The sequence below is a fragment of the Callospermophilus lateralis genome, chromosome X, assembly GCF_048772815.1.
Source record: "Callospermophilus lateralis isolate mCalLat2 chromosome X, mCalLat2.hap1, whole genome shotgun sequence".
Classification (NCBI taxonomy): Eukaryota; Metazoa; Chordata; class Mammalia; order Rodentia; family Sciuridae; genus Callospermophilus; species Callospermophilus lateralis.
The window spans coordinates 123,166,240-123,190,766 of record NC_135325.1 but is presented as its reverse complement, the minus strand read 5'-3'; the positions used below and the strand labels follow the sequence as shown (position 1 = coordinate 123,190,766).

General features: G+C 45.1%; 1 protein-coding gene across 4 annotated transcripts; it reads right to left on the bottom strand.

The window, feature by feature from the left end:
- Positions 1–10,513: 10,513 nt before the first annotated feature.
- Hmgb3 (high mobility group box 3) lies at positions 10,514–22,603 on the bottom strand. 4 transcript variants are annotated; one of them, XM_077106599.1, is made up of 5 exons: positions 22,545–22,603; positions 13,181–13,335; positions 12,756–12,895; positions 12,098–12,272; positions 10,514–11,510 (listed from the first exon to the last, which is right to left on the bottom strand). In XM_077106599.1, exons 2-5 carry the CDS (start codon positions 13,328–13,330, stop codon positions 11,373–11,375), a joined length of 603 nt encoding a protein of 200 aa, XP_076962714.1. In that variant the 5' UTR covers positions 13,331–13,335; positions 22,545–22,603; the 3' UTR covers positions 10,514–11,372. The 4 variants fall into 4 exon arrangements, with proteins under 4 accessions (XP_076962714.1, XP_076962713.1, XP_076962715.1 ...); XM_077106598.1 differs by lacking the exon at positions 22,545–22,603 and adding an exon at positions 15,497–15,572; XM_077106600.1 differs by lacking the exon at positions 22,545–22,603 and adding an exon at positions 15,290–15,461.
- Positions 22,604–24,527: the final 1,924 nt, after the last annotated feature.

The window sequence follows — 24,527 nt, the reverse complement described above, 5'->3', positions numbered from 1 at the left end:
TTCCTGATGATCCCCATCTATGGCCTTATGGAATCTATTACCATGCTGTGATGATTAGACCCTAGTAACTTGCTTCTAACGAATACAATATGGAAATGTGATGGGATTCCCCTTTTGAGATTAAGTTCCCCAAAACATCATGACTCCCATCTTGCTCATGCTCTAGATCATCTCACTTGATCGTTCTGGAGGAATCCTACTGCCATGTTGCAAGCTGGACTGTGGAAGGGCCCATGTGACAAGGGACGGAGGACAGCATCCAATCAATACACAGCAATGAACTAAACACTGCCTAGAGTCATGTGAATGAGCTAGGAAGCTATCCTCCAGCTGAGTCTGAAGATGACTATAGCCATGTCTAATCCCTCGGGTGCAGCCTTTTGAAGACCTTGAACCAGAGGATCCAGCTAAGTGGTCTGGATTCCTGGCACATAGAGTTGTGAGATAGTTAGTTTAAGGAACTAAAGTTTAGGGTAATTTTTCATGCAACAATAAATACCTAATACACTTCCCATGAAAGGAAACTGCTCTCCATTTCCCAAGCTACACCATGCTGCTTCCCCTCTCTCTGGCTACCTTTAAGAGTTCAAGCACCTCCTCCTCCAGGAAGACTTCCCTAACTGGATAAGGCATAAGTTACTCCCCCTCCTTTTCCTTACAAACCCTCTACTACTACAGATAATCTACTACAGATAATTAGTAGATAATACAGATATCATGCTGTATTTTCACTGTCTGTTTACCTAAGCCTCTGAACTCCTTGAGGGCCAGGATCATGACAAAAGGCAACAATTTGCACAGGCTCAGCTGCTATGGCAGACTTGGCACCCAGTATGTGCTCTATATAGTCATAGTGGGTAACAGCACAGGCTTTGGGCTCAGCAGCTATCAACTTGAATCCTAGCTCCACCCCTTAGGTATTTGGGTAGCTTTAGACAAATCACTTACCCTCCCTAAAATCCAGACCTATTCCTTCCTGGCCCTTGGGTAGGAGAGCAGCACCATGTGGACTTAGTCTTAATAATTAGTCTTCAATATCTAAATCTAGGTAGAAACTTTGGGGATTATGCTTCTCAATCAGCAGCTTTTGTCTGATAAATTGAATATATGCAAAAGAGAGTTCTTGGTGGAAGTTAAAAGCTGCTCAAGCACAAGGGTTTTTTGGGTCTTTTTTGTTTTTTTTTTTAAGCATGGCTAGCCCAATATTTTTAAGTGACATATTTCAGCCTTCTGCTAATGTTTCCTCACTGAAATATCAGCCCTTTTCCATGTAAACTAGTAAGGGTTTGGACAGAGGACAAAAGCATCATATGTTCTACACATCTTGCAATGAGAACTGTCAAATTTTGCAATCAACATTGCCACAGTATCACCGCTGACAAGCTTCCAAAAGTCTTTTAAAACAAAAACCCACCACAGGCCTGGAACAAAATACACAGTCTAGGAAAATGTGCATCTCAGATTTCCTATGTGGATTGAAAAATCCAACTGTGGCCAGAGGCCAGCAACAGGAAGGTTCTTTGAGCTTTTCCTCAGATGCTCCCAGTTTAGCAACAGATTTAGAAGTGTGAGTGTGGAAAGGGGGAAGCACCCTTCTAGCCCAAGGGATTTAGTTTCCCTCTAGGGAAATTCCTAGCTCTGACACCCTCCTAAGATTAAACCATAGCAGACAAATTCTACTAGGGTGTCAGAACAGGAGATTTCCCTAGAGGAAAATTGATGGGGAAAAGGCTGAGAAATGCAAATTTAAGTCTGGTCCCAGGAGAGAAGGGGGAGCTCTGCTTAGGCTGACAGCACACATGGTATGTGATTCCCTGTTACCAACTTTTCCCTGTGGGGAAGTGTGAACTTGGACCTGATACTCTTTCTGAACACTGCTCAGCCTGAAGATGATTCCCTCTCAAACCTGCTTCTCCTTGAGCTTCTGTGTTTTTGACTCTACCATTTCTCTTGTGTCTCAAGTGAGAAAATTAACACCTTTTTCAATTCATTCCACTTCCTCATCTAGCATATTCAATCTTCTACCAAGTTCCAGTAATCCTACTTCCTGAATTCTCTCCTTTTTTGGCTACATGAAGAACTTGAATTTTTATTTTATTTTATTGTATATATTTAAGGTGTGAAACATTTTGATATTCATAGTGAAGTGATCTCTACAGCGAGCCCAATGAATATATCCATATAGTTACCTTTTATGTGGTAAAGGGCCCTAAAATCTACTTTTGGCAAATTTCCATTAGGCAATTTTATATTAATAACTCTAGTCCTTTGCTGTACATTAGATCTCTATCCAGCCTACATTACTGCAACTCTGTACCCTTTTAATTATCACCTTACCTGTTAGGATGGCTATTATCAAAAGACTAAAGATACCAAGTCCTGGTGAGGACACAGAAGAATGGAAGCCTTTGTACAACCCTTTGTAGTGGGAATATAAATAAGTACAGCCATTACACAAAACAATATGGTAGTTAGTCCCTCACAAAAACAGAAACAGAGTCACCATGTGATCCATCTATTCCACTACTGGGTGCATAGCCAAAGGAAATGAAATCAGGATGTCAAAGAGACATCCACACTCCCATGTTCATTGCAGTACTATTCATAATAAAGAGAAATGGAAACTACGAAAGTGTCCGTCCACTGATGTTTTAGTCAGCCTTTTCACTGCTGTGACTAAATGACCTGAACACAACTATAGAGAAGAAAAAGTTTATTTAAGGGCTCACAGTTTCAGAGGCCTTAGTCAATAGAAGGATGAATCTATTCCTCAGGGGCTGGAGGTGAGATTGAACATCATGGCAGAAGAGTGTGGCAGAGAGAAGCAGCTTACAGGGTGATCAGAAAGCAGAGAGACTCTACTCTCCAGATACAAAATATATACCCCATAGCCATGCCCGCAATACCCATCTCCTCCAGCCACACCCCACCTGCCTCCAGTTACCACCAAGTTAATTCCATCAGGGATTAATTCACTGATTGGGTTAAGGCTATAACCCAATAATTTCTCCTCCAAACCTTGTATTGTCTCACATGTGAGCTTTTGAGGGACATCACATCTAAACAATAACAACTGATGAAATAAACAAAATGTGATGGTTGAATCCCCAGCACAACACACATAAAAGTACCACTGTGTGTGTGTGTATACACACACACACACACACACACACACACACACACACATAGGAATACTATTCTGTCTTACAAAAGAAGAAAATGCTGTCATTCATTAAACATGTATGAAATTAGAGTACATTACACCAAGTGAACCAAACCAGATACAGAAAGACAAATACCACATCATCTCACTCATACATGGAGCATAAAATATTCAATACACAGAAAGAAAATAAATAATGGTTACTAAAGGCTGGGGGGAGCAGAAGAATGCAGAGATATAGGTGTAAATGTACCAAGTGAGTTATGTAGGAAAGATAAACCTAAATATTTTTAATCCACTTGTTTTTCTGTACCTCCACTTCTGCCATCCTTATAAAAAGTCTCCAGCATCTCTCATCTAGACAGATTCCCAGAACCACCTCATTCCATGTCCCTGAATATCAGACTCAATGCCCTGTATTCACAAACCCATTTCATTTTCTCCCAAAGCAAATAGATTAACTATATGTCAACTCCCAGTTCAGTTGGGAACCACGGAATAAGGCCAAGAGCAATATAATGCCATTTCCAGGGATGACCCCAAAACCCTTTCTACAATAGCAGGAAGGTCACGGTCTAAACATGGTAGTGCCACAAAATGGAAGGAGCCAAGATCTGTGAATCACAATGTGGAAAACATCTGATTGGACTACTATAATGCCAGTAAGAAGTAACCCTTTGTGTTAAGTCACTAAAAATGAGGCTTGCTATTTGTGTAGCAGGTTTATCCTGACATCCTGCTTCCATTTTTGTCCCTAATGGCTTCTGACATATTCTTGCAGCTGTAGAGTAATTAAATTACAATACGTATATGATTATATCAACATTGATCATCCCCAAATTCCCTACAGATGAAAATTGTCAAATGTTCTCCATTGAATCCAAATTTGAAGATGGTCTATAAGGCCCTGCATGGTACACCCCTGATGAATTTTCCCCTGATCTGACCCTATTCATTCATTCACTTGACCATTACTTATTCAATGGATATTTATTGAGCACCAACTATCTATCAGTAGCTATACTAGATGTTGGGAGAGAATAGTGGTAAGAGGGTAAACTAAGAAATCACTTGGGAATCTGTTACATTTAGACAAAAGATAATAAGGACTTACCAGAGTTGGAGCTACAGTGTCTCTAACTCTGATATCCTCATAAGATAGTACCATAACAGAAACAACCAGAGCATTTGAGTTGGAGATTTCCTCGACAAGCACAAGTTTTCAAGATTTCCTTGAAACTGACAAGCACAAGTCTGAAAATGCCTAAGAAGGCAGGGGGAGAATATGGAGACGAGAGACCCACCTACACTGCCAACATGTATGAGAAGGATAGAGCTTAGATATTTTAGAATTATTAGCAGGATTTTGGAACTGATTGGCTGCAAAGGGTGAGCAAAGAAGTACCTGGGTGGAGTTCCAATTTACAGGTGAGGGTAAAAACCATATTTGAAGGAAGATGTTGTGTCACAGAGGCAATTGGAGCTACAAGTCTCAAGCCCTGGGAAGAGTCCTGACCTGAAAATGTACGTGTAACATCCTCATTGATCACAAATTGTGAAGTTGCTCCCATCTTAAAAACAAAAAGAACCCTGAATTCTGCTCCTTACCCTGTGTTCCAACCCTCTCACACTTAGAATTGGGTCTCCATCCCTATCATTCTCCTGAACTAGGCTTCCTGTGCTGCTTTCCTTCACCATATTGTTGTATCTCTCATCAGAATATGACTACACTGCCTCCTCTCTCCTCAAAATCCATTCCCCTTGGCCTTCATGATACTTCCCTAGCTGGGTAGCTTTCAAATGGCACCCTTTCTCTCTGCTCCCCTCCCCATCAACTGCACAAGGAAAAAAATTGCCAGATGGGAACACCATCACTGCCCACCAACCACTCTACTATTTTTTTCTTGTTGCTAATGTTTTATTTTTAGTTTTAGTTGTAGAGGGACACAATACCTTTATTTTGTTTATTTTTATGTGGTACTGAGGATCGAATCCAGGGCCTCTCGCGTTTGAAGCAAGCACTCTACCACAGAGCCACAATCCTGGCCCCACTCTACTGTTTTGCCAAATATAAAAAGCCAATTCCTAGAAATATACTCTGGATCCATCTCCTCTCTCCACTCAGGGGTCCTTCACATATCAGTTGAACTTGCTCCCTTGTGTGCTATAATGTTTCCCCTTTATACTGAAAAATTTCCATTATTTATTTTTGAACGCCAATAAAACTTTATTTACAAAAACAAGGGAGTACATTATTTACCCTGTGGGCAAAGTTTGGTGATCAATCCCTGCTTTACAAAATTTGTCAGATTTTTAAAATTAACAAATAAAACTATCTAATAACCAAAACAACATGATGTTGCCATGTGTGTCCAAGGCCCTGGATTTGAACCCCAGCATCACAAAAAATATGACGTTTTAGTGTATAATACATTCCATCATTTATTTTCAACAGTTTTACTGAGATATAATTCACATTCCACTTAAAATATACAATTTTTTGAAATTCAGAGTTGTACAATAATAACCACTAATTTTCATTATGCCCCCCCCCCAAATTCTGTATTTATTAGCAATCACTTCTTCATTTTCTCCTAATAACTCACAGCCCTAGGTAACCATTAATTTACTTTCTGTAGATTTGCCTATTCTGAATAACTCATATGAATTGAATCATACAATATGTGATCTTCCGTGACTGGCTCCTTTCCCTTATCATATTGATTTAAAGTTCGCCTTTGTGATAGAATGTATTAAAACTTCATTCCTTTTCACAGCTTAATAGTATTCCATCATGTGCATATACTATATTCATCACTTGATAGGCATTTGGGTTGTTTCCACTTTGGAGCTATTAAGAATAATGTGCATGAATATTAACATACAAGAATTTGTTTTAATACCTTTTTCAATTTTTTTTTTCTGGTACTGGGGATTAAACCCAGGGGCACTTTACCACTGAGCATCCCCAGCTCTTTTTATTTCCTGAATTAGGGTCTCACTAAGGTGCTTAGGCTGGCCTTGAATTTGTGATCCTCCTGCCTCAGCCTCTCAAGATGCTAGGATTACAGGCATGTGCCAGCACATCTTGCCCTCTTTATCTAGGTGTACACCTAGGAGTGGAATTGATGGTCATATGGCAATTCTATGCTTAACTTATTCAGGAATCTCTAAACTGTTTTCCATAACAACTGTATCATTTTACATTCCTACCATGTTTCCAGTTTCTCCTAATCCTCACCAATTTGTTATTCTCCTTAATTATTACTATTATTATTAAAGCCATCCTAATGGGTGTAAGGTGGTATCTTATTATGGCTCTGATTTATATATGCTAATAGATAATGATGCCAAATATCTTTTCATGTTTATTCACTATTTATGCATCTTCTGTGAAGAACTGTCTATCCAGATATTTTGACCATTTTTAATTGGGGTAGTTGTCTTTATTGTTGACCTGTAATAATTCTCTATATTTTGGAGACTAGATCCTTATCAAATAAGTGATTTGAAAGCATTTCCTCCTCTTCTATAGATATCTTTTCACTTCTGTGCTGGTGTTGTTGAAGCACAAAAGTTGTTTGGCTTTTTAAAATTTTTGATGAAGCTCAATTTATCTGTTGTTTCCTTTAGTTGCTTATGCTTTTGGTGAAACCATTGCCAACTTCAAGGCCATGAAGACTTATACATATGTTTCCTACTGCAAATTTTATGGTTTGAGCTCCTACTTTGGATCTTTTTTTTTTTAATGTGGCACAAGGTAAGGGAGAAAATTCCTTTGCATGTGGATATCCAGTTATTCCAACATTTGTTGAAAAGATTATTTCCCCCACTGAATGGTATTTGTACCCTTGTTGAAAATCAATTGGCCACAGATGTCTGGGTTTATTTCTGGACGGTTTTATTTCATACACCTACATTTGTCCTTATACCAGTAGCAGACTATCTTGATTATTGTAGCTTTGTAGACATCAAGACATGGGGACCCTCCAACAATCTTTTTCAAGATTGGCCTGCTATCCTGGTCATCTTTTCAATTTCTACAAAGAATCCAGCTGTCATTTCCCCCACATAAGTTTTTCACTTTTTACTAAGTTTATTCCTAAACAGTTTTTTATGTTAAACATAAATGAAATGTTATTAATTTTCAGATTGTTCACTGCTGGTGTTTGGAAATAACATTATTTTTTAAAAATTTTGCAATGCTGGGGATCAAACCCAAGTGCCATGAGCTAATTTTTGTATATTCATCTTCATACTACAACCTTGCTGAACTCATTTGTCCTAACACTTTTATTTTCTAATTCCTTAGGGTTTTTTTGGGGGGGTGGGGTTGTGATAGAACTCGGGGGTGCTTAACCACTAAACCACATCCAAGGGTTTTTGTGTATGCATGTGTTGTTTTTTGAGACAGGGTCTTGCTAAGTTGTTGAGGCTCTTTGAACTCTCCATCCTCCTGCCTCAGCCTCCTGAGCTGCTGGGATTACACTTGTACACCACAGCACCTTGCAGGATTTCCTATATAAAAACATCATGTCATCTGGAATACACTTCTTTCATTTCCTGTTTTCCTTTTAATACCCTCGCTCAAATTTCTAACACAGTAATGAATGAAAGTGGCAAAAATTGGTGTTCTCGTCTTATTCCTTGACAGGGGAAAGCCTGTAGCCCTTCATCCAGATTGTTACCTGTGAGGTTTCCCAAGTGCCCTTTATTTGGTTGAGTAATTCCCTTTTCCTCCTAGTTTTCTGTTTTGTTGGTGGTGGTTTTTTTTTTAAATAACTAAAGATCATTGGATTTTATCAAATTACTTTATGTGCCTATTAAGATAATCATGCTTGGGGGCTGGGGCTATAGCTCAGTGGTAGAGCACTTGCACATGGGGTTTGATCCTCAGCACCAAATAAAAAAAGTTATTAAAAAAAGATAATCATGCTTGTTTTTCCATCAATATGGTGTCCCAGGTTTTTTTTTTTAAGCTGAAATCCTAGAAGGATGAATGCCCAATATATAAAACAGGGTGGGGGAACTGCTATGGTGCAGGCAGGGAGGACTGGGGCTGCCAAGCTGGCTCACTGTCCTTTCCCTCCCAGGTAGCCTTGAGCTCCACAGAAAACTAAGCAGGGAGCCAAGAACAGCAAAGCAGCCCCCATGGCTCTTATCCAGAACTCCTTGTTGGGCCTGGCTCTGTCAGCCAACTAAGCCCGGACCCTCAGCCTCAGGGAGCCCTGGTTGGCAGGGCTGGCTGATTACAAGTACCCAGCCACTTTATCAAACAGCAGCCTGTTAGCATCCTGCAAATTGCATATTTATCCAGGCACTGAGCTCCAGAGCCAACTCCCCCTTACTCCCCAGGCTAAAAGGTTAATCTAGGGGTCTTGGAGTCCTTCACACTTGGCATTTAGGATATCATTCCACTAAATGTTAATAATAGTTCAGATCAATGGTTACAAACAATAGTGTTGGTACTTTCTAAAATACCGATTCTCACCAACCAAAACCACAGAGGCCCAATAGCTCAAACAGGTTACAGACAGCCCACTGATTACTTTTTGGGAAGACTGATTAAGAAACTTTATTACAGAAAATGAATGCATCCAACGTCCCCAAGCACATTTGTGACAAGAACAGACACAAGGGAGACACAGACAATAGTTGCTACATTACAGCCTTGTTCTTTCCAAAAGATAAAACATTACTCAAGAACAGGGTAAGGGGGTTGGAAGAGAGTATTTGAGAAAAAAGTACTGTCCTTTTGAATTAATAACAGGTTGTCATTGCAAGAGGATTGGTCCAGAAATCAAGCTAAGCCTAACCTTTTGTGGTAACATCATGCCACTTAAAGCATCTCAGAGAAGCTAGAGAACAACATTCCACTGGGGCATCTAGTGGCAGTGTGTAAACCTTAAGAGTAGTGGTCTTGTAACAAGCAACTGGAGTCTCTCCATAACCAAAAGTCTGCTTAATCAAACATCATTTATCTAAATACCTACCCCCTACTTCTATCTGGCTACTGAGGGAGCATAAAATCCACCCCCTCCCATAGTTAGAAAACTACTTCCTTGGGATTACCAGTTGAGCATCTCTTCCATATCTGATGAGGTTGGCCTGTACATTGTCCATTGTGCAGTAGTAGCAGTTTCAGTTTAGAATGCCAAGTGACAAGGGCATGGCTAAAGCAGGATGAACAATCCTGGAACAAGTGCCTCTGGGCAAACCTAATGACCAAGGGTTTTTAAATTAGTGGAAGAACTAAAAAACATATTTAGGACAAAACAGTTCTGATGGAGAGGGAATGGTTATGAATGAAAATCAGCTGTGACCATGACTTGCACTCATCTAGGACCTGACACAGTAGAGAAGACAGCTCCTTAGACAAGCAAGGTTCGAAGAGTGTACTTTTAAGAAAAAGCTGCTTTCTTGTAAAATACCATACACACAAAAAAAAGAAATGGGAAAAAAAGAAAAAAAAATTTCTATATCCAAGTGTTAATGCTAGGCAATGCTGACACTCACCCACAACAGTATTATCATTTGTTACTTCAGTGAACTACAAATAAGCCATCCATTGATATTTAGTATCACCATTTGCCACTGTAGTAACCACCCCATCCTAACCTGGGCAAAATGTTAACACCATTTACGAATACAACCACTGAAACACAAACCAAGCTTCTTTCAGTTTAAGAACATTGAACAACAATCTACATTTCTGGTAAATAAGCTCAAACCACAGGTAGGCCACTCTCTATTTCATGATACATTTACTACTTAGAAATGTTGATCCTATCGGCCTGCTTAAGTGACCCAAAATGGAACTTAAGAAACTTTCTTGGAATGTCTGATTTTTTGAATGAGGAAAACAGGGCCAAAATATGGATAATGTCCCCTACTCCACCCCATCCCCCCTCACTGGGGTCTAGGAGACAAGCAGCAATTTAAGGCCTCCTCAAATGTTGAGCACAAGAAATAACTATGCATCCCATTACATGTGCAGGAGTCAGAGAGGAGTGAGAATAAATAAGGTATGAAGTTTTACACCCTATACACTCTGGAAGACATTCTTACTGTTTAGAAATGCATTTGACACCAAAAGAGGATGTAGAAGCTAAAGGTAAAAAGTAAAATCTGGAGTTAGCTGGCCCCCATCCCACCTGACTGCCTTCCTGAACACTACTGAAGGATGCTGGCCCTTGCCTATGTCACTACATTCACTGGTCTACACTTCAGCTTAATGCCATTCAGATACAACACATCATGCAGTAACTTCAAGTAGCCCCCTCCTTCATCTCAGTCCTAAGCTGACCAAGTGAGTAAAATAGAAGTTACCAGATTTATAGGGAGGAACAGTTTTAAAAATGTAATACTGTTTATTTAACTTCAAAAACATTTCAGCATTCTAAACATACAAAAAATAACATAACGTTGCAAATTGCATTTAGGTACAGAAGGTTCTTGAACTTTCATTGATGCAGTAGCTCTTCGCTTTGCTGACAATGAAGAGTTCTACAGTTTGTTTGAAAACAAAGTTTAAAATCTACCGTACTTAACTAAAAAAAAATTCAAACACTTCTCATGCCAGCTGACCCCCCTTTTCCACAACTAAGAAAGGCAGCAGAATGCTATATCACTATATACAAAAACAAGACAACCTGAAGCTAAATGGATGCCCACCGCAGTGTCAACAGGTCCAGCCTCACAGTGCACGCCCTGAGCTACGGCCCCTCCAAAAGGCATCTTCCCCCCACAGCCTCAACGCCAAGCAAGGAGCATCAAGAGTTTGTCTCGGTTGTTTTGTTCTTTTTACAGACTATAGATATGTACAGTTGATAACTGAGGATTTCTAGCCAATAACCATATAGTTAATACCACCTTACAAATTAAAAAAAATGCCAGAAACATCTTCAAATGCCTTGTCACACCAACAGCAAAGTGCACAGAGTGAGGAGAACACGAGAGTGCCTTTTCATTTTAAAAATGTTTGGAAATATGTACAACTTTGATACAGTTTTAGGGTGCTCTGGACACCCAGGGCCACTTCATGTAAACCACTGACAATTTCTAGAGCATTTTGAGAGACTACAATATGATCGTGATCAAATTCTGAAATTAAACCTAATGAGAGTAACAGACACATCTCAAATAAGATGTGTCAATCATGGCGCTCCCCTACTCTAAGGTATTCACAAGAAGACAGATAAACAGTTTTTTATTCATCCTCCTCCTCCTCCTCCTCCTCTTCTTCCTCCTCCTCCTCTTCATCTTCCTCTTCCACTTTTTTCCGGGCAACTTTAGCAGGACCCTTTGTGCCATCAAACTTTCCTTTAGACTTATAGTCAGCAACATCCTGGAAGGAACAGGGACACATTCTGAATGAGTGTCCGAGATCTCAAGCAAAATGTAGAAGCATGCAGCCCTCACCTCAGGTAAGAAATCAGGAATTGCAAACAAGTGAATAAGACAGGAGATAGGGTTACTATTATATTCAAAGTATTTGTTTCCATATACACAATTGTTTCTTGGCCATTCAAATTCTAAAGTTAAAGGACACACAAGTATCTTTTAAGTCATATTAACAGCCCCATCAATTTTCGTTTTCAATTTTTTTGTAGTGCTGGGGATGAAGTCAAGGATCTTGCACTGATAGGCAAGCAATGTACTGCTGAGCTACGCGCATCCCCAGCACTGCACTTAAAAACTGGGGCTGAAGATACAGCTCAGTGGTAGACAGCATGATATGAAGCCCTAGATTTGATCCTCAGCACTACAAAAAATTATGCCCAAGACAAAAATCTGCCGTTAAGTATCAACACCAACACACAGGGCTGATCTTGGGAAATGGGCTGCTGCATGCTGTACCAAGTACTTGGCCCAGCAAAGCAGCCACATACCCCACAACCCACCAATACTATGGCAGATTCCAGTCCACCTTACCTTCTCATATTTCTCCTTCAGCTTTGCAGCCTTAGTGATGTATGGCTGCTTTTCACTGTCACTTAAGTTATTCCACATCTCACCCAGCTTTTTTGCCACATCTCCAATGGAGATACCAGGATTTGTGGACTTGATCTTGGGGCGGAATTCTGAACAGAACAAGAAGAATCCAGACCTTGGAGGAGAGAAATATATAACTTAGAGAAAGCACAAAAACATGAGCTTAGATTTAATTCCCATGTTCCTGAGCTCACATACCTCTCAGCACAAGTTCTCCCTGTCATACTACATTCAATGCTATAGAGCTATAGACTCTAGAATGGTTAAGATGCTTCCAAAATGTATGGTTCTTTATTACCGTTACTGGCTAAAGGGTAAAGAACATATTTAAGACACTGGCTCCCAGAACTAGGGTGCATCTTTCTCAGTGGAAGGGCCAACAGGCAACTGGTGCACATGCACTTATACATGATACACACACACGGAGAGCCAATAAACACATCAGCCCTAACTATGGACAATACCGGTATTGCATTTTAAAGCTGAAAAGTATAGAATGTTTTGCAGAGGCGTCTCATTTCTTAACTAAAATATCTTTTTAAAAAAATATTCAAAGCAGGAAGAAAGCTCTCGTTATTTCAAGTGTATAGCCACTTACGGTGGTCTTTTGGGGGCATTAGGGTCCTTTTTCTTCTTGCCTCCCTTAGCTGGTCCATAGTCCTTCATTTCCCGATCATAGCGTACTTTATCTGCCTTTGCCATTTCATCAAATTTAGATTTCTCTTTCCCAGACATTGTCTGCAAAGAACAGGACCTGTTAAATTCTTTAATGCAGTGAGCACATACTTGCCCAATTGTTCTGTAATTAAATAAAGTGACATCTAAAGAACCACTTGCAAAAGAGGAATGAAGAATTTAAACCATTACAGAGCTTTAACAAAGGTACACACGCAAAATTAAAAAGACAAGCAAGATAATGTCTAAGTTAGAAATAAAAGAGCCATACGGGGTGACTTTCTAGGAAAGTAACCCCAAAATATGAAGTACAACTAAGCCTACTATGAGGATGCAAAAGAAAAATACCTTCCACCTCTCAGAGCACTTCTTGGAAAATTCTGCAAAATTGACAGGGACTTCTGGATTTTTCTTCTTATGTTCTTCTCTGCAAGTCTGCACAAAGAAGGCATAAGCAGACATCTTGCCCTTTGGTTTCTTGGGGTCACCTTTAGCCATCCTGACTGTGATAGATAGAAAGAAGAACAAAAACAAGGAATGAAAACGAGAAATACCAAAGGAAGAGCAAAATTAAGTTAGTTGTTAGAAAGCCCCCTTCACCCAACACTTGACATCACTGGCAAGAAGGCAGAATAGGAAGGAAAACAGCTTCACTGTCGCTTGTCATTTAACTTTTGGCCAGCATGAAGCGCGCTGGTTTGCGAGTTACTTCTCCAGAGCGATCAAGTTCTCCAAATGGAGCTGACCTAAGTGGGGTGCTCAGTGCTACATTACTGAAGCACTACGTTTTATAAACTACAACACAAAGTGGGAAGAGCACAGAGAGGAAACATTTGTAGGGAGTATATAACATAAGCTTGAAGAAAATGATTTAAAGCTGGCTGGGTATACGTTTACAAAATATTGTCATCTCGCTACTGAACAACATCAAAGGGGGAAAAAAACGTAAATAGGGAACATTTGAAATGTCACTACCGGACAAGGCATTTTGGTTTATGAAAATGGCTTTTAAAACACTGGTAATCTGGAAAGTGAGCAGGTATCCCTTGTACTAGTAGTTCAAATCCGTCACTATCTAAAGGGGTAGGAGATATCGAAAAGGCAAGTCTTGTCCATGTGTAACGCAGAATGGAGGTCCAGCCAGGAATACTTTCTCTAAAGTTTCCAAATAAAAATGCAGCTGTGGCATGTCATCGTCCCTGTCCCACCCCCCAGCTTCCCGCCATCTTTTCCTTTTCCCACACCCAAGGTCATCATGTAAAAATAAAGCACTCCCCTTGGCAGCGACCGCCCCCCAGGGCTGCATTACAGCCCCGCAGTGGCAACGCTGGTGGGGCGGGACCCGGAGCGGGGGACCCCCATCCTGCAGTCCGACTCGCCCCGGTGCCCGGTCCCCCGGACACCCATAATTCACCTTCCATTTTGTCAAAAGCCTCTTGATGAAAGAAAGTGCCCCTCAAATCCGATGCTGCCACCCTCGGGGGGCGTGTGGAACCCGGGGCCGCGGCGGCAGGCGTCCGCGGGGGGTGTGGGGCCGGGCCGGCAGCAGCCGCGGCAGTGGCTGTGGCGCCCGCCGCGCCTCCTTAGCCCAGCTCGCTAAAATGGCTGATCCGCGCGCGGCCGGCGCAGGCGGCGACGGCGGCGGCGGCGAACAAAGCGGCCCGGGCCCCGCCACCGTCGCCGCCACCCGCTGGCAGGCCCCCACCCCGCCCCGCCCCGCCGGGGTCGCCCGGGGCGCAGGGGCCACTGGCCGGACCTCCCCGCCCCCCGGCGAGGGGCGCACTCCTCGGGATAACAAAGGCGCCCATGCAGCCATGACGCTCGGCCGCGCCGGGGCCCGCGGCGGCGCCCCCAGCCCTTCACGCCTCCCGCCCGGGGCTGCGGGCACCCTGGCGGAGGCCAGAACCCTCCACGAGCTCCCGCCGCTCGTTCCGCCCGCCTCTCCACCTCTTACTGGAGTCCCGCACCGCGCCAGCCATATTAACCCCAGCGGCGGAGCCCGGTGAGCTGGAGTCGAGCGGGGGGCAGCCGGCTCGAGCCCCCCCTCCCCCGGGCCGCCCGGCGCTCCGCGACGGCCATGTTAATGCAGAGCCCGCAGCGCAGCCCGCGGGCCCGCAGGGCGCCCAGCCAAGCCCTGGAGCGAAGTTTGCCGGCGCCGCAGCCCTCGGTGGGCACCAGCTGCCCGCTCCCCGCTGAGTCCCTCTCGGGCTGGGGTGTACCGGGTCCCCTTCACGCTGCCGCCGCCCGCCTGGCGCCGGGACGCGCGCCGCCAGTGCCCGCAACCCGCAGCCGCCCCTCAGCTCGCCCCGCCGCGCCACCGCAGCTGCAGGAACATCTGGCCTGGGAGCCCTGGCCCCTCGGCCGCCCCTGGGGGCGACTGCTGAGCTTGGTTCCGCGGAGGGTGCCAAGCCCTGAAAGCGGGGAGCTGGGGCAAAAGCATTTGAAAAGTTGAAACACCTGAATCGCGTCTTCCTTCCCGGCCACCTAGCAAGAGGGAAGGCGAAGGGGCGGGAAGGGCGCAGAAGGAGAGGCAGGGGGGAAGCGGTGGCAGGCGCGCTTGCGGTGGCGCGGGCCGGAAAGTTGTGCGGGAGCTGCTGCTGCGGCGGCGGCGGCGGCGGCGGTGGCGGCGGCGGTGGCGGCGGGCGCGGGCAGTGCGAAACGTACCTGTATTGTTCGCTAGTCTGGGCAGCGCAGGGCACGACGCGCGGCTCAGCGCTCCCCAGCCTCGCGCTAGCTGCCTCCACGAGAGCCGCCTGATTGGCCAGCGGGCTCCGCCGTTTAAAACAGCCTCCTCGCCTGGCCATTGGCTGCTGGCCTCATGCATATTAAGTAGGCGCCCGCGCCCATTGGGCGCGGCCGCTGGGATCATTCATTCAAACAGAACAACCCGCCGGCGCCGGCTGCGGAGGCAAAACAGAATAATAATATCCTCTCTTGCCCATCCCTCCCGCACCGTCCTCTCTGAACTGAGCTGCGATCTCGAAGGACTTTGCAGAAATGGCCCCTCGATTCCCAGAGGCCTCGGCCTCTGGCGTGGGAAGGCGAGGTCGAGCCCAGCTGCCTTGCCCTCTGCTCCCGCCGCGCCGCGGCCTGGAGCCCCCGGTCCTGGCCCCTGGCCCTTAGTCCGTTCCACTGCCTGGGGAAACCTCCCTGGGCCAACCTACGAGGACCGACGGTCCTCCACCTCTACCCAGTTCCGCGGCAACACAGCGGCAGGGGCCTGGGTATAGTTCCCTCCTCCATGCCCCGCTGAGAGCCGCTGCATCCTCTTAGAGATTAGGATGTTTCGGCCCTTGGATCCCGCTGCCCACTTGAAAGGAATCTGACTCCGCCCTTGCAGATCCTGTTCCACTAGGCTCTTTGCACTAATTGCCACAAAGTCTATATTTGCGCCTGCAATTTTGGAAACGGCGGACTGGAACACCAAAACGGAGTTTGATAAGAGCAGAAAATTTTTGAGAAATTGTAGTTTCGTGATCAGGGAGTTAAGAGTGAAACTGGCCCCTCTTCACGGCCTCTTTTCAGACAGGCTTTATCTCCTCTTTGGACACACCCCCTAGTGAAGAATCAAAGTGCTAGGAATGAAAGAATGAATGAGATTTGACTTGGTCTTCACTTTGTCACTACCTGATGTATAGCCTTTAGCAAGGCACTCTTGGGGGGAATCAGTCAATGGTTTTCAAAGTGTGAGATGACTAATGTCACTTCTCTAATGGATGTTTGGAAATTTGTGTACATTTTTGGTTACCAAGAAGACTGTCTCACAGCAGCTCAGGAGGCTGAAACAAGAGGATCACAACTTCAAAGCCAGTCTCAGCAACTAGGAGGCCCTAAGCAACTCAGTGAGATCCTGACTCTAAATAAAATACAAAATAGGGCTGGGGATGTGACTCAGTGACTGAATGATCCTGAGTTCAATCCCCAGTAAAATCCCCCAAAAAAGAAGACTGACAAGTGTTGCTGGAATTCAATAAGAAAAAGGGATTTTCAGGATGTTAAATGTCATACACTGAGCAGGGCCATCACTAAGTGTTTCACTCCAAATACCAATATCAATCCTGTTTGAAAAACACCTAAGAGCTCTTATCTCTTTGAGGTAGCACAAACTTCCTAGAAAGGATGAAAAAGGAAGGGTGAGAAAAATTAAAACATTTTAAGGATTGAAATTTGGAGAAAACAATACAAAGGTGGAAACATGAGTTCATCTCCCCCATGTGATGTTCTCTTTCCAAAGGCCAAGAGATCCAGCTATTTTTGATTCACATAATTGGAAAGGAGACTCACTGTAAGATTAGTTTTTCAGATGTTTTCCAAAGAATGTGACTGAGTTTGAAGTGTGCAAAGGAGCTAGCCTCACACAGTACCTGTATCCCCAGCCCTTGCCAAGACATCCTCTGAGCCCTTAAAGCTGGAACACCTAAGCATCCAATCCAGACCAAAAGACAATAATAGTGCAGCTTTTGACAAGAGCTGACAGGTATCAAGCCACTATCCCAAATCTCCAATCTACAGACTACCAGGAGTTCAGATCTTAGGGCACCTCATCTGACTCTCAGCCCCATTAGAACTCACTGAATGGTTGCTTACCTTCTTGACTACCTCCAATTATAGAGAGCTTGCCACCTCCCTTCTTGGATGTCCCTTCCATCTCTAACCATCTCTGAACCTTGGAGATCGCCATCCCACACATAATCCAATCCCTCACCCTTCAGAGAGTCATGGCAGGCTAGGACTTTTCTCCAGGCAGACAGTTCCAGCTTCTATAACCAAATTCTCAGTACCCAACCTGCCCAGGCTACAGCTGTCTTCTTTTCCTGAGCCCCCCATCTCTGCCTAGCCCAGCGAACAGTCTCCCCATTGATCTGATCTCCCTTCTGCCAGAGCACATTGACCTCTCAAGGTTGTTGAGCCTTCCCAGGCCAGATATTTGGGCTGAAGTCTTAGCACAGGGTCTCTCGGTAGGCCAGCTGTTGCCCTGCATCCTAGCCATACTAGGTAGCTAGCAACACTTAGCATTAGCAGACACAGCAGCTTGAAGGCAAACCAGAAAGATAAGAGCATCTCCAAATTACCCAGACCCCTGCTTCCCCACCCCCACCCCCAACCTCCACCCCCCTCCACAGCCCCACCCACTCTCCTCTTTCTGTACACATACTTCTAAAGTGAAAAGGGTTGCTCCTACTCTTCGAGGGAGGTGTTTCCATCTCTGCTCTAGAGAAAGCTCCTCCTTATGGGAGGAGCTGAAGCACTTGGTCTGAAGCTTCCAACTGTGGTTGCAATGATCAGAACCTTAGGTGACTATGACATAGCTTAGAGTCTTTGAGATCTGAAGGTGCCATGGTTCCCTGCTTCCACCCCCTCCCCAACAAACACATGTCTTCTTCATTTCCAACCTTGTTGTTTTCTCCAACTCTTCCCTGAGTCCCCATTTAGAGTTCTTAACAGCTCGGTTTTCTTCTATGTGGCCTAGGTGATTCCTACCTCACCAAATCTCTCATAATTTAATTCCATGTACATGTATTGAATGTCTTTTAATGAATAAAAGAAAGGAGATGGTATGGAAGGGTAGGGCTGGAAGGGACAAGGCTGTGACCACTTGGGCTGTGTTGATGACTTCCTGGTATACTCTTTGACATGTTACCTCACCCCTTCCAGCCTCAGCATCCTTTGTCAAACCAATTCAACCTATCTTCTCCACTTAGAGCATTTCTCAGTCTCATGGTAAGGGAGGGGAGGCTGTGAGTGAGGGTGGTCTGGTTGTCACTAGTCTAAAGCTGCCCAGGGCAGGGCTAACAATCAGTCTGGAAGACAAGAAAGTAACAAAGTGAGAGGTGTCTGGGCCCAGTCTGGGCTTAGGGACCTCAAGGCAGGTCGCCACCTCTGTGCAGCAGAGAAGTCAATTAGTATGTACTGTCTTGGGGGTAACTTACATAGGAGCCCAGACCAGTTAAGCAACTGATGGGGTGAAGGAGGGTGCTTTAGGCCTCTACCCTGGCCTCTGGAGAAAGCACTTTAACCCTGTCACTCAACTCTGAGGCCCAGTACCAAGCAAAGCCTATCCACAAAGGAGAATCTCAAACCAGAATCCCTTAAGCTGCTCAGCTGCCTAGAGAAGTTATTAAAACATTGAAAGTAAATAAGAAATAGGACGAAGTGTGGCAAATGTTATTTAAAGAGGTTTTCAGTTCCTGTCAGTTGAAGGCCCCCAAAAGATTAAGAGAAATTCTTATCATTCAACAAAGATGAATCCCTGATCCCCTGGTGCAACCTTCTCCGGCCTCCATGCACAGGCTTCTAAGTCCTCACTTGGGTTCCCAGCACTTAAAGGAGACTTTCCAGAAACCAAGCCAGGCCAACTCCTGTTTAATAATCAATGTAGGGCTGAGTATGTGGCTCAGCCTGGCATGCTCAATGCCCTAGATTCAATCCCAGCAACATATACATTCACACACACACACACACACACACACACACACACACCAACAATCAGTGGAAGTGTAGGGGGTGGGGCAGGGGTGTATTGGTATGGGATTGTTGAATCATTTAAAATAGCACCCTTGAGGGGCTAGGGCTGTAGCTCAGCAGTAGAGTGCTTGCCTAGCATGTGTGAGGCACTAGTTCGATCCTGAGCATCACATAAAAATAAACAAAGGCATTCTGTCCATCTACAGCTACAATAAATCAATAAATAGCACCCTTGAGAAGAGGTTTCCAGTTTCCAACAATGGCCCTAGATAGGTCCACAGGAAACCTGGTGGATGGGGCAGGCCTGCACCTCCTTTCCCACCACACCCCACTGTACAGATTCCTCAGGCATCCTGAGACTCCATGGCCTAGAACCTTGATTGAGCCTTGATTCCTGATCAAGACTTGAGCCCTGGGGTCTGAATATGATGCTGGTCTGCACAGAGGTGGCTGGGCCCTCATATTTGGAGGCAGCTGGGGGCAGCTCCTTCCCACAGCATTGATCTTGCCCTGGGATAGGATGAGCTACCTCTCTCAGTACCTATTTGCTGGGAGCCATCAGCCAAGTAGGTATGACAAATTCCTTGCCAGCTTACTCCCATGCTGTCTAGTGGAAGGACTTCTGAAAGGTGACCTTGCTCAAGGACCAGGGTAGGATCCGTGTTTAGGGTGTTCCCCCTTTAGAATAGGGCGGTTTAGCATAATAGGAGATTAGGGTGTTCCCCCTTTAGAATAGGGCGTATCCTGCTGCTGAGTTCCTCTTGAGTTCTTAGGGTCAGACAGTATATTTTGGGAGACAGAAGCCCATGCGGAGTGGATTTGGGCAGAGAGTGGATTTGGGCAGAGAGTGGATTTGGGAGAGAGTGGATTTGGGCAGAGAACGTGGATTCCCCCAGAACGTGTTTGTAGACGGCCGGTGTGAGATCGGGAATAAAGAATTGCTGTTTGAATCTACAAGCTGTGTGGAGACTCGTGATTTGTGCCCAGCCAGAGACTGCGGCACCTATTCAAAAAGGAGTTTGGAAGCCAGGGTCATTTAGCCTGACACAGGCCTACAAGTACCACACAAGGGCTCTTCTTAGGTTGCTTTCAGGCAGACTGAAAAGCAGGAAGTGGGTGAGCTCAGGAAGGATTGCCTGCATTTTACCATTTTGTCCCTGCCAGGCACCGTGTCCTGGGAGAGTTCAAGGACCCTTCCTTGGGGAAAGAGAAGGAAGAGCCCTGCTCTGAAAAACCTTGCCATCTTCACCATGTTGCTGGGTAACCAACCCAGTGGAGACTACCTAACCCTTAACCCCCATCCCATCCAGAGAATGCACACTTACAGTAGGTCTGCCATCTTGCGCTGAGTTTTGGAGTGGTGGCCCTTCTGTGTCCAGGGCTCTGACTCACTGAGCAGCTAATGAGCCAGCATCTCCCTCTTAGGGAACAGGTACAAGCTGTCTGTCTTTACCTGAACCAAAGGGATTCCTGCAGTGTGGGTGGGGGGCTGAGGACAGGCCAGTCTCTATGTGGGTTTGGAGCAGCTCTTTAAAAAGTGCTCCTGGGCCCTGGTGCATTGGCGTATACCTGTAATTCCAGCAACTAGGGAGGCTGAGACAGGAGATCTTGAATTCAAACCCAGGCTCAGCAACTTAGCAAGGCCCTAAGCAACTCAGTGAGATCCTGTATCTAAATAAAATACAAAATAGGGCTGGGGATGTAGCTCAGAAAGAAAATGTGCTCCTGGGGCTGGGGGTATAGCCCAGTAACAGAGCTAGCCTAACAAGCCTGAAAACAAACAAAAACAAGTAAATTCCCCTCCTCCCTCTTCCTGGTTCTGTTTCTCCTCTTTGAAAGGAGAAGCCACAGTGGTTTTCTTAGAGCATTAGCATACTTAGGATTGCCAGGAGGGCTCCACAAAGAGACTTCAAACACTGTCTTCCTATCTCCATACACCCTCCCTTCCCCAAATCCTGCAAATCAATACAAACAAAACTGAGAGGTGGCCTTGCAAAGGCCCTCTGCCTGTACCAGCACACTGTAAGAGGACTTTAGACACGGGCGGGTGGTGGATGATGAAAGTGTGAGTGTGGAAACGACAGCATTCTACCAACCATGTGCACCCCTTCTTGCCTTCAGTCTGTTCTGAGCAAAGTGGTCAGAGGGTCCCTGCTCAGTCAGAACATGTTTCTCCTCTGCTCTGGACCCTCTTAGAGCTTCCTTGCTCCTCAGAGCAAAGCCCCAGACCTCACAGAGGCTCTGAAAGGGTGATGTAAGTCATCCGTGCCACATACACCTCTAATTGCAGCTCTCAATTCTCTCCTTATTCTGCCCCACCTCCCTCATTAAGAGCCACCTCAGGATCATGGCACTTGTTCTTCCCACTGCCTGGAATACTTTTCTCCCATGAATCTGCTCTCACTCTGACCTCTGGTAGGTCTCTTCCCTGAGCACTCATCCTTGCCTGTGCCCCTCCCCCTGCTTTCTTTTCCTACGTGCACTTAACACCTTTACAACATTTATCTTACTGATTGACTGACCCCTCCGGTCCCCCTACCACCACACAGTTAGCCTTGTAAAGACAGGGACCTCAGTGTGTTCTCTTCTCCACTATCTCCCTAGTATGTGGCACAAAGCAAGCAATCCATTAAAATTCATTCAATGGTGCTGGGCTTGATGGCACATGCCTGTAATCCCAGCAGCTTGGGAGGCTGAGGCTGGAGGATTGTGAGTTCAAGCTATCCTCAGCAACTTAGCTAGATCCTGTATCAAAATAAAAAATTAAAAGCTGGAGATATATCTCAGTGGTTAAACGCCCCTGGGTTGATGCCTAGTATAAAAAAAAAAAAGTTGAATAAACAAATCAGTTTCCCTTTGATCTTGACCATTCCCCAGCCATGATCTAGGTAGGTCTGAGGGCAAGAGAGCTTCCAAACATTCTCAAAGCAAAATCCCCAGGCTCAAGAATTTTACAATCCAGACAAACTTGACACACCACCAGCTCTAAATGAAGTGTAGATGAAATAAATGTGAAATAGAATAAGAAAAATTGAGAAGAAGCAAATAGAATAGAAAATAGAATAAGAAAAATTGAGAAGAAGACTTTATGGACAAGGAAGCCAGTTTGAGATGGATATAGAGGGTTAGTGAGGTTTCCATGGGCAGAGAAGTAACCAATGACCTTAGGCTGAAGAGAAAGCAGACCCTTACACAGTGTGAAACAGCTGCTCCAGGGACACAGAGGTAAGGCACAAGTTTGACATACCAAAGGCTGTTCATGGCAGAGATTGTTATCTGCAAGTTCTCTCTAGCAGGCAATAGGGAGACACTGCAGGATTTTGAACAGGGGAATTACCCAATCATAGCTCTATTTGAAAAAGTTGTCCCTGCTGCTGTGGGGGGATGGGCAAGAGTGGGTGAGGGGGCAGAGACAGAGAGATCCCTTAGGAGAGATTGCAGGCCAAAGCTGGCTTGGACTTGGATTTGGGATATTGGCAGTGTGGGTTGGGAGAAGTAGCTGAATTTGTGCCCCACTTGCCCCCAGCCATTCTCCCCTTAATAGTGGTCAGTCCTCCAAGGGTTTCTCCTCTTATGTCAGTGAGGTGTCCCCCTTCTCCAGACCCCAGACATTGCCATGCCTATCTGCAATCTCTTCTAGTGGCCTCCCTGCAGTCTCAATGCTAACTCTGCCTTCTCTCCTTTCCCTCACTAGGAGTGTGCACTTGCTGTACCCTAAACAAGTACTACCCAGCCTGGAGACCTTGGCCCACTTGCCACCACCTCCCCCCAAAGGTTCCCTGATTTCCCAGGCCCGCATTTTCCTTGCTCCCTCTGGTTTCCTTTATGGTACTTCTTAGAACTGTCATCCAGCCTCTGTTTGGGTGATTGATTATTGAATGTCAGTGTCATCTGGCCTCTCCTGCAAGTGGCACAGTGCCTGGGGCCCAGAGCCAATGAAAAGTATTTGAGAAATGAACAAAGGCCACAGCAAGTAAAGGACAGCTGTGTTATTGGATGCTAGGTATGGAGGGCATGCCCTCAGAAGGAGGCAGGTAGCCCTATCCCTGAACTTTGTGGTCTTCTTGTGGTTTTGTTTGTTTGTTTGTTTTGTTTTTTTAGATATACATGACACTTATGGTCTCTTTTACCCAAACAAAAGAAGACCTGACTAGGGAGAGGACAAATGCCAACTCCATAAAGGAATTGTTTCAATCAGGCAGGGGATTCACTGTATCCACCTGGATCCTAGAGGCTACACAGGACAGAGCCATGGAACTGGAGAAAGAGCCAGTGAGTACCAGAAACATTCTTGCTCTTTGTTCTGAGCCCTAGAACCTGCGGTTTATTTACAGTGCTAAGTAAGGCTTTGGCTTGCAAAGTGGACCTAGTGATAGGACCTACCTCATAAATTGTTGTGGGGATTAAATAAATCAGTGCAATCTTAAACACTTAGAGCAATGCCTGGCACAAAATGCATGTTCAAGAAAGGTTTGCTGAGGCAAAGGAGTCATCTTTGATTTCACTCTTAATTCTTCAGATGATGCAGAAGATCAGCAGCTGGAAGGTAATCCAATCCATGCTGTCACAAAGTTGACCCGTGTTCTCCTACAACTGAGAAAGGATTGCCCCTGCTGGGAGTCCTGTCTTCCCTAGCTAATCACCTATCTCTGGGCTACCTGTGACCTGAACTATAATAGCAAGACAATGTGACCTGAGGCATCTGAATGCACACATACATATACACACAGACATGCTCCAGCACTAGCACTACCTCTAACACCTGGTGAGGGCCTGGTTCTGTGTACCTTGTCCTGCTGAGGGGTAGGGATGGGCACATAGGCGATGACACCATAATTACCAGGGCCCACTGGCATCTTCTCCAAGGCAGGGACAGAATCCTATCCTTTCGATGGCTCTCCCTTCAGAGTACCCAGCTCAAGACCTGGCACCAAGCAGAAGTTCAGTCAGTGTTTTCTATAAGGGGGAGTTTCACCTCCAGTAAAACTGATGTGCATTTGGGAAATGGACACTTAGTAATTGGTGAAGACCAACCACACATTTGTGTCCTTGTGTTCGGGCCAAACAGGCGAAATCACTCCATGAAATACCGGGCAAATAGCTCAGTTCTGCCAAAACCAAAGCTAGTAACCTAGAAACCATAGGATGAGGCTCTGCTGTCTGCTCTTTCACAGCTTCCAGGGGCCTTGGAAAATCCACGAGCCTTGCTGATCCTCAGATTCCCCTTCAA

What these genes read in the sequence shown, in the direction of transcription:
- Hmgb3 (XM_077106601.1), bottom strand. An exon ending in AGTGCTCTGAGAGGTGGAAG is followed by an intron (nt 12,896 to 13,180) that starts GTATTTTTCTTT and finishes TGTTCTTTGCAG; the next exon opens with ACAATGTCTGGGAAAGAGAA. An exon ending in TGAAGGAGAAATATGAGAAG is followed by an intron (nt 11,511 to 12,097) that starts GTAAGGTGGACT and finishes TGTTCCTTCCAG; the next exon opens with GATGTTGCTGACTATAAGTC.